This window comes from Bidens hawaiensis, unplaced genomic scaffold (assembly GCF_021521415.1).
Source record: "Bidens hawaiensis isolate Kalapana, Puna unplaced genomic scaffold, B.hawaiensis_p1.1 tig00029507_1, whole genome shotgun sequence".
Lineage (NCBI taxonomy): Eukaryota > Viridiplantae > Streptophyta > Magnoliopsida > Asterales > Asteraceae > Bidens > Bidens hawaiensis.
In genome coordinates, this window is record NW_027494885.1 from 101,003 (window position 1) to 111,136 (window position 10,134).

The window sequence follows — 10,134 nt, forward strand, 5'->3', positions numbered from 1 at the left end:
AAAAAATTTTGACCCAAATGTAGTTAACTTGTACCAAACAATGTATTTACCAACTTTTGACCCATAAAATCAAATTTAACTTCCACAAAAAACTCGAAACAATTTTCATTTGAGAAACATGATTTGTTGTTGATTTTTGGAATTTACCAAGTATTTTGAAATATATAGTAAAATAATACGTTAATATTTATATTTATAAAAATATATAGATATTATATAAATATAGTGTAAAAGGAAAGTAAATAATTATTGATTTATTACATATATTAAGGTATATTAGTTTTGGAGGGAAAAAATTTGTGAAAATTAACCAAAACATGCTAAGTGTTCCCATTTATTTTACTTTATTAGAATAGGTAGATGAATATGGAAACTATGTTTGACAAAAAGACTATCAAGCCATAAATTTATGCAAATTAAGGTTTCCTACGTTTTGTGATGAAATAGAGTACACAATTTTAGAAATTGTGACAAGCATAACAAATGATGAAATTATAGATATACTACGCGAATTTGTGTCGCATAATGCCATTAATCGCTGTCATATGGAAAGTTTTATGATGAAACACAAGTGAAAATGAAACTCCGAAATTTGGTCACCGCTGGTTTATCACAATGCACTTGCATTGATAAAAATATAAAAAAATAAGAAAATAAAGCATATGCAACTATTAAATCAAAGCTGTAATTTTTTTGCATTGATATAAATGTAACATTGTAAAATCGGTGATGCTCTTATATCCGACACTATTCGTAATAACTCGTTTTGGTGGATTAGCAATAGTGATAGCAAATTGAATGTTAGTTGGTCATAGTGGATTAAAAAATCCCTCCTTATATGTAATTAAATTTGTTTTTCGGTTAGCTGTCGCTAGTTTCATTTTATATAAAGGCCTTTGAATAAAAACCAGTGATGTTCTAGCATAAAATGCAAAATAATAATAATTATTATTTTTATTATTATTATTACTATTACTATTATTATTCGAAGGCCTTTATATACTAGAACATCACTGGTTTTTATTCAAAGAATAGTAATTATTACTATTACTATTATTATTCGAAGGCCTCTATATAAAATGAAACTTGCGATAGCTAGCGAAAAACAAATTTAATTACATACAAGGAGGGGATTTTTAATCCACTCTAACCAATTAAAATAGTGAGAAGGTTAGAAGGATCGAGAGGGTCATAAGGTTTGGGTTCCGAGGAAATGCCAGATTTTCATTTGGAGAGCCGTTTTGAATCGTATCCCTACTTTGGAGGCTCTTCAAAGCAGGAACATCATGGTGGACTCAGATATTTGTCGGCTTTGTGGTTCAGTTAAGGAGACGGTTGATGACCTTTTTGCTGGTTGCGGTGTGGCAGTCACGGTGTGGAGTTGGGGTTCGTCATGGTGCAAAGTTCATCAGTTCTTTGGCCTTTCCATTAGAGATTTGGTGGAATTTCACATCAGGTGAATAATGAAGTGTTCCAAGGTATTAATTTCATTGCCTGTTGGAGAATTTGAAAAGCTAGAAACGAGTTGATCTTTGAAAACAAACCGGTTAATTTAGAAGAAATTATTGAGGATGTAAAGGTCTTGGCCTTGGGGTTCATGTGGTATTCTAATAGACCGAAACTAAAATAAGTCTCTTAAGTAGATTGTTCCTTTAATCATATGTAATTCGATGGATGTTTTTTTAGCCCTCAGCAACGGTTAGTCGTGTTTTATAATAGTTACAGTTAAAAAAAGAATAATAATATAATAAATGAGAAATTGGGTTTTGGAATCCTATACCCACTTTTATTTGCATAGTTTTTGCCAATTTCTTTAACTATGTCACCCCTCCGTGACTACTGGTAATGCGTGTCAGATTTATTTAACTAGTAATGCGTAAAGAAAACATATTTTTAAACTTATTACTCAAAATAAAACTAAAAGAAACAGATAAAAAAGTGAAGAAAACAAATATCAGTTTAACATAGTAAATCTGTAAATGAAATACAGTGAAAATATTTATATGATAATAATAATAATAAAATAAAATAAAAAACACAGTTTATTCAAAATAGAATATAAATGTTTTTATAATCTACATGTATTTACACAAGAAAAAAAAAGGAAAATGAGAAAAAAAGAAATATATAATAATCTAGATTCTAAACACATAATTTGTATTTATAGGTGTACAAAACCGGTTTTTTGTCAAACCGAACCGGTTTGGTAAAACCATGGTCAAAACCAGTTTGACTCAAACTGGTTCGGTTTAGAAACCGGTTCCGGAGCATGAAAGGTCGAACCGATCCAAATGGATTCAGTTCATATAAAACCAGTTTGTCTCAAACCGGTTTGATAGTTTTGGGTTGGTTTGGGACCCGGTTTGATTGAAACAGTTTTTTATGTCAAACCGATTCAGGTCGGTTTACAGTGAACCGGTTTCAAACCGGTTTTTTTTACATCTCTATTGTATTTAGATGTTTTGGTGAACTTGGGTTGGGTTAAAGAGCCCAAAAACTATTTGAACCGGTGGCCTTGTATAACTGGTAAAAGTGTTAATAGACTCAAAATTTGCTAATCATTTGGCAACTTTCAAGCATCAAAGAAAAGTAGAAAACCATTGTATGCAATACATAAAAAAACAACAATAAAACCGAGTCCAAACCGAGCTCGAACTTTAGACATACGGCTGAAACGAGCCAAGCTCGAGCTCAGGCTACTTATACCTAAACGAGCCAAGAAGTGTGTTCAACAAATGAGTGCATGAATGGATCAATCATTTGACATACAACGAGGGCAATTACACTCGAAACCAAATCCGTTGGACAAAATATTTTGTCTAGCATCGCGATCCATGCTTGCATCGATGTAACATATCCTCAATTCTTCACCTGCACACACACACACAAAACACTACTTTTTAGGCTCTTGCTGCATAACAGCATTTATTTATTCATGTTATGATATTAACAGTCGCGTTCAATTTGTAATTGTAGTATGAACTTAATACTTAGGCAACGATCAATGAAGAACCGCAATCGATGATCTGAGTAAAACTTTCTCCTAACAATTCATAGCGAACCAACGTATTTCGGGCCAAAAACGATATTCAAATTTGATGCTCTTTTGATAAAAAGTTTAGTTAACAATCCTATTCTTTTATTCTTAATTGGGACCCACAACGATAAACTAAAAATATTACAGTTTTGGAGTTAAAAAGTTATATTTTAACATATAATATGCATGTATATGCACACACAAATACGGACCATGGAGAGAGGCCGGTTCATGTACTAAGTGATTTTTCCATGCAAAAAATTATGCATACAAAACACATTTATATATAATAATTTCGCACGGTAAGTGAACCTTTTTTTTAAAATTCATTGTTTTAATTTAGCAATTCTGTACTTAAAACAAAAGAGAATAAGAACCTATATACCAACAACAATTTCAAATTAGATCAAAGGGGGGTAGCGGGGCAGCTTGTTGCCCGCTTACCTGCCTCTCTATTGTAATTAGATCCTTTTGTTTTATGGATATTTAAAGCTTTAGCAAAAAAAACTAAAAAAATAAAATAAAATAAAAATAGATCAAATAATTTTAAAAAGATTGACCTAACCTGCATCAATTTCTCTCAGAGCTTTTAATCTTGCTTCCACATTTTCCACCCAAACTATGTGTGTATTCGGATCTATAGCAGAGAAAATTAAACATGTATGTCAAATATGTAATAAAGTCTTACTTAACTTGCATATTTAATGCGGATTAGTGTTATGTAGGTTGACGAAAGAATATAAGTAGTTACCGCAGTCATGATTATAGAAAGATGGAAGCATGTAAATGGCATTGCCAACAGCAGCTTCTGATTCTACTGATGCAGCAGCTAATGCAAGTAAATCTTCATAACTATTTCCTGCCAATTCGATACGGAAGGAGTTGATACGTATGCGTGCCAGGACCCCAGCATACCATTCAATATTTAGAACTGTGCATCAATTATTCAAAGTTATAAAAGCATAAAAGAATATTTTCATCACTTGTATTTGTAAGTAAGCGTTAATAATAATATAATGAAATTACATGTTAGCTGTTCGTTTTTCATGCCTGAATCTTTTAAGGCGCCTCTCAGCAAACAAAGCTCTTCTTCCATCTGGCAAAATATGTGTAGAAAAATATGCTCACTTAAAACTGTTGAAAATAGCAATTGTTCACATGGCAGCTAAACTTCTTACTTGCTGCTGCATATTTGTTCTAGTGTGTCCTTGAGATAATAATAATAATAATAATAATAATAATAATAAGATATATTGGTTTTTATTAATCCCAACTGTCGCCTTTTGGTCACTGCCGGTCTCAACTAACGAATTGGCTGCTTACAGTCCCAACTTTTAACGTATTTGTTCCCAACGGTCCGCGACTAACGGAATCCTAAGTCCTAACACCGTTAGTTGCAGGTTACTGGAAAAACGTTTTTTGTCGGAAAAGGCACATTTTTTTTTCAGAAAACACCACCCGAACACCGCCACCACCAACAATTGACTCACCACCAACCAACCACCACCACTTGAGCACCACCAATCGATTCCGACAATGGTTTTAGGGTTCCGGAGACCTCAATAATTGGGGCTTTTACTAGAAAAAGGTTCCTAAAGGTCCGATACAAAGTTACAAAGATGTTTGGGACAAAAATGTTGAGTTTTCCGGAAAAAAAATGTGAGTTTTCCGGCCAAAAACGTTTTCCTGACGGCCTGCAACTAACGGCGTTAGGATTTTGTTAGTCGCGGACCGTTGGGAACAAATACGTTAAAAGTTGGGACCGTCAGCAGCCAATTCATTAGTTGGGACCGACAGCGACCAAAAGGCGACAGTTGGGATTAATAAAAACCAATAATAATAATAATAATAATAATAATAATAATAATAAAGCTTACTTGTGATATAATTTCAGCAGACAAGCGAGCGGGCTGAAGTATGTCCAAACTGTCTGCAGAAGTCGCTCCTGATATTACCATGCAGGCCAGTCGTTTGGCGAGAAGTGGATATTTTAAACCTTGGGTTCTTTGAAAGACTGGTTTTGAATCAAAATATGATAAATACATATATTAAACAATAGCCAATAAAATGAGTTCAACTAACAAGAAATTAATAAAAGCATTTGCTTTTACTACCCAAGACCAAGTGAATATAAAGTTTATATATTTTCTCAACTTCATGAAACAAATAACAATATCTGCTTCTTATATTTAATGCTAATAACAAGTATATTAGGAACATGCTTTTACCTGCAATGAGCAACAAATGCTGACCAGTCAGCTTCCTTTTCAACTTCATAAAAGGCCTAATAACATACGAGTATCCAATTTCAGGTAACGAACTAACGATTGCAATTAGCATAATTTTTCAAATTCATTTCTAATTGATGGTTGTTAAGATCTTAAACTGCAATCTCTACCAGCATTGCTATACTTTTATTATATGATTCAAATATGTTACGCTTCAGTTGCAAGCTAACGCGGGTTGTATTCTTTCAAAACATGTTACACTGCCAGTAATATAAGGCTTATAAGCACCCCTTGTGATGGAACCAGATGTAGTTAGGGGTGTGCAGAAACATAGAAAACAAATAAAGAAACGAAAAAATCGAACCAAAATGAAAACCGATGGTTTGTTTTTTGTTTTTTTGTTTTTTTTTTTGTAAAAAGCGAACTTATGGTTTGGTTTTGGTATTGCATGTAATAAAAACTGAAAAAACCTAATTGAATTTATATATTTTTATTATTTTTAATTTTAGTAATAATTTTAAGAAATTAGTAAATATGTAACTCAAATATTTTAGCTCAAACGTATAATAATTAATTAGTTATTAAATTAACAAAATGATTTAGACCTAAAATCATTACTTTGGGCAAAAATTTAGCCAAATTTTCAAGCTCAAATGGCATAACCAAAAAAACCAAAACCGAACAGAACCCAAACCAAAAAATCGAAGCCTAATGATTTTAAACATTCAAAAACCGAATTTCGGTTTTTGGTTCGGTTTTAGCCCAAAACTTACCTAAACGGCTAAACTGAACCATGCACACCCCTAAATGTAGTCATCAATATTTATCATAAAGTTTTCGAATCAAAATCGAATTCAAAATCGTCACTCGACCACAATGATCTTGTGATCAATTAAGCTTTTCTAGTTCTAGATCATGCACCATTTCTCAACATTTCATTTAGCAAAAACCAGTCCCACACAATCAACTCTTCCTCTCAGAGACATATTATCAAACACCTGGTGTGCATACATTCCACCCATACCTTCGCTTGATCCCGGCACTCTTCACTACAAAACAACACTCTCCGCACTTCATAGTCCGAACATTTTCGGGTACTCTTGAGACAAAAGTAACAAACTTTATCAATTGAGGAGAGAGTTGGGTGGGAAACAAGGGGTTTGGCGGTGTGAATGAGCTCGCCCGGTTGTATTATCCGAGTAGCGAACACGCCACGGCCAGCTGATTCGGTGAGGAGAACCTGGATAGGAGGCGGTGGTGGTCGGCTCGGGTTCGGGTTACCGCGGTCATTGGTGGTGATGGTGGTTGAGAAGAAATAGGTGGTTAGAGGTAGTTTGGTTGGCGGGAAATATTGTTGTGTGACACGTTTCAAAAGTAACGGTAACATTTTAGACTTCGGTTTGGAAAGATGCGATACGACTTGTAGAGACCTATATATATTAGTTTCGGTAGAATATTATGTCGTGTCAAATAATTTGCGGTAGAGTTTAGTTAGATAATTTGCAAAATCTTGTTTTGTGTTAGATAATTGGTGAAATTCTATATTGTGTCAAGTAATTGTTGGGATATTGTATCGTGTCAAACAATTTATGTCATGTAAACCGATGAGAAATCTTGTACGACAAGCGATTATTTGGTTCGCATACGAGTTATATGACTACGATTTGTATAAACACCTGTCGATGTCGATGTGGAAAAGTCATACGAGTCATATGACCTACACTTCTATTGAGGGTCTGGTTGGTGTTCGAATAGCGGGCCGCCGGGTCCTTATATTGACACCTAGTTAGAGGGGACCGAGTGGAATCCAGACCGAGTCCTGATTTCTCCTAGGTAGTAATCATCAAATACCAGAGATTACTCCAAGTTTTATCCCAAATTGCAAGGCAAAATGTAAAGAAAAGTGGAAAACAAATGAGTGTTAACTTTGACTAAAGTGTTCCTTTTATAGGTAATCGGAAGATTCTCTTGGAGAAGCTTATAAGCATCTTAAAGGGAAATGGTCAACTTCTCTTTCAGTTCATGCATGCAAGTAGTACCATTTTCGTGTAACTTGTGTTCTACTTTTGTTTGCCATGTCGACATCCTTGTTTTATGGCAGGTTTCAGCTTTATGTCACATCAGAGATAACTTCTCTGAGGCTTACGGTAACGAGGAGCTTCCCTCTTGTTAAGGAAACTTCGAGCTTCCTGGTCTAGCAGCTTGTGCGTACTGCTTCTTGACTAACGGTAATGAAGCCAGGGTTTTGATCCAGGGAAGGTGGGAAACCGCCCTTTTATCATTGTTTTAAGAAATAAAGGCGTTGATAGCGTCCAAATATCAAATTCAAGTATCACAAGATTTGGGCACAGTCGATAAAATTCTAGGTGGGTTAAAGCGGAGTGGTTGAGGAGATCGAATAGGGAACAGTCGATAAAACTCTATGCCAGTCAAGAAAATTTTTTGGGTTGGGTGTTTTCGAAGATGGATAGTTTAATGAAATTTGCCGTCAAAAAAAAACAAGATTTGGTCACACTTATTTTTGTTACACTTTAAAGTCTAATATGTCATCATGATAACCAGCTTGCAACATCACCAAATCAAACACAAAAGCAGGAGACTAACAAACAATTTATGTTACAAATAAAAACAAGCTTCCGACTTCCTTTCTCACCTTATTCATTAACTAATAACCTTCTGGACTCCTGCTCCTGGCTGAGCTCGGACTTCGATAAGGGCTCCTCGAGTAAGACATTTCCCTGTACCTTCTGTCTCGGGGACTTTGATATGGGCTCCTAGACCTCGAGTAAGACCTTTCTCTGTACCTTCTGTCTCGGGGACTGAGATATGGGCTCCTGGACCTCGAGTAAGACCTTTCTCTGTATCTTCTGTCTCGGGGTGAGATGGACCTGCTCCGTATTCAACCCAAATGGTTAAAATTTAATTTAAAAAAAAAAGCCAATCAAATTATTTAAATGTATAAATGTCTACCTAGAGTAACGGCCCCGCCTAGGCGAAGGAGAATAATAACTTGGGCTGTGATGGTACGACCTTCCACGACCCGGTGAACGAGAATAACGGCTTGAAGATCCTTTACGGTCATATGAAATTCCCCTGTAATCATTTTTTTATTAGCGGAGAAATTATTATAAAAATATATATAAAAGGTAATAATTAATCAATAATTAGATCAGCTTACTCACCGAGAATGCTCTCTTGCCCTCATTTCTGAAGGCTTTTTCCTATTTTCCTCAGCAAACACAACTGTCAACTCTCTACCAAGAAGGACTTGACCATCCATATGATATTTAGCCTCAGCAGCATCATCCGGGTCAACATATTGCACAAAACCAAAACCACGCGGCTCTCTGCAGTTAAAACTTAAAGCATTATAAACATCATTATCTTATATCTTAACAACTTAAGAAGCATGCATATATAAGGTCCGTGTATGCACAATTGCACATGCGAACAGCATGTCTCTTACGTTAAACGCATACCATAAATATATTTTTTTAATAAATAAAAAGAGTAAACGTAAGTATAAATTCCTAGCAAACGCTGTCTCCGAAGAAATGATACAAAAATACGGCTGCTAACCTTGTATAGTCAAGTTCTTCATAATGTAACATAAACAACTTCAATCTTCATGTAAATAAAATCATCTAGACAGAAGTCTTGATTACTTCATGTCTTCAACACTTTCAATAAACAAACCAATGCCCATAAAATATTATAACGTAAAAAGTCACTACATACCGTTGAGTGAGCGAAAGCGTTTGTTTTAATTGTTTTGGTTTAGGTTAATTGATAGCTTTTAAAAAAATGAAAAACAGGTAGCATGTTGTTAGACAGCTGAGATTATTATTAACTCACCCGCTATAATAGTCGCGGGGTAAGTAAACATCCTTCAAGGGGCCAAACTCTCCAAATGGTCCACGAAGATCTTCTGGTCTGCAAATAAACAAATTTATTATTAAAATAACGTTCAATTTTTACGATTAACAAGTTTATAAGCAGAATTCAGAACAAACCTGCAACCACGACCAAGGTTGCGAACCAAAAGGCTAGTAGGAAGATCTCTGGCACGACCACCATAACGACCCTAGGGCTAGGACTTCGGTAGCTTCTGCCTCGGTATCTTGGTGGTGAAGGGCTGTAGCTGTAACTTCTTCCTCTCATTTTCAACCTGCATATTCAAACAAGACCATGTTAGTCAAATACGACCATAGCCAGCTAGAACAAATAAGGCTGTAAACTAACATAATCGAATAAGGACTTGCCCGTACAACTAGGGCTGTAAACGAACAACATAAGCCCTTGAGAGTACAACTAGGACTGTAAACAAGCATAGCCGAATAAGGCCTTGTTCATGTTCATCTGTTAAGCTTTTAGCGTACAAGCAAATGGTTCACAAACACCTTTTTGAACAAAATATCTTGTTCGTGTTCGTTCGTTAAGAAAATGAGCTTGTTTGTGAACATTTCAAGAACACAAACGGACGAGCACAGATGAACATAAACAATGTTTTATTTGATTTGTCCAACAAGAATGGTTAGCGTCAACAGTTTGGTCCGGCTACCAAGTTAATGTTGGTGTTTTTATTTTTTACATATATATTCATTATGTTAATTTACATATAAATTAATCCCATAATACTCTCATTTATACTTTTGTTTTATAGTTAATAACTCTGCTTGTATCTAAAAAGTCATTAAAAAAGGTATTAAAAACCTTTAATGAACAAACACAAACAAACATTAGCGAACACATTATCAAACACTCACAAAATACAATCGAATGAACATGGCCTCTGTTCGTGTTCGTTTATTTAGTTAACAAAAGGAAATTCCTTGTTCGTGTTCGTTCATTACTTCATTTATTAAACAA

General features: G+C 34.8%; 1 protein-coding gene and 1 pseudogene across 2 annotated transcripts; both read right to left on the reverse strand.

Moving 5' to 3' along the window:
• Window positions 1–2,716: 2,716 nt before the first annotated feature.
• Window positions 2,717–6,655, reverse strand: LOC143578995 (histone-lysine N-methyltransferase ATXR4-like). Its single transcript, XM_077062418.1, has 7 exons — window positions 6,290–6,655; window positions 5,266–5,321; window positions 4,915–5,041; window positions 4,064–4,133; window positions 3,789–3,968; window positions 3,603–3,674; window positions 2,717–2,871 (listed from the first exon to the last, which is right to left on the reverse strand). Exons 1-7 carry the CDS (start codon window positions 6,650–6,652, stop codon window positions 2,753–2,755), a joined length of 987 nt encoding a protein of 328 aa, XP_076918533.1. The 5' UTR covers window positions 6,653–6,655; the 3' UTR covers window positions 2,717–2,752.
• A 1,165-nt stretch (window positions 6,656–7,820) lies between these two features.
• Window positions 7,821–9,457, reverse strand: LOC143578996 (serine/arginine-rich SC35-like splicing factor SCL30A; annotated as a pseudogene). The gene is made up of 5 exons (XR_013143376.1): window positions 9,279–9,457; window positions 9,121–9,198; window positions 8,448–8,612; window positions 8,236–8,358; window positions 7,821–8,153 (listed from the first exon to the last, which is right to left on the reverse strand). The product of XR_013143376.1 is annotated as a serine/arginine-rich SC35-like splicing factor SCL30A (transcript).
• Between the last annotated feature and the right edge of the window lie 677 nt (window positions 9,458–10,134).

Coding starts and splice junctions, on each gene's coding strand:
- LOC143578995 (XM_077062418.1), bottom strand. CDS start 6,652: ATGTTACCGTTACTTTTGAAACGTGTCACACAACAATATTTCCCGCCA. Junction 5,042..5,265: donor GCATTTGTTGCTCATTGCAG/GTAAAAGCATGT, acceptor AGTCTTTCAAAG/AACCCAAGGTTTAAAATATC. Junction 3,969..4,063: donor GAAAAACGAACAGCTAACAT/GTAATTTCATTA, acceptor ATTGATGCACAG/TTCTAAATATTGAATGGTAT.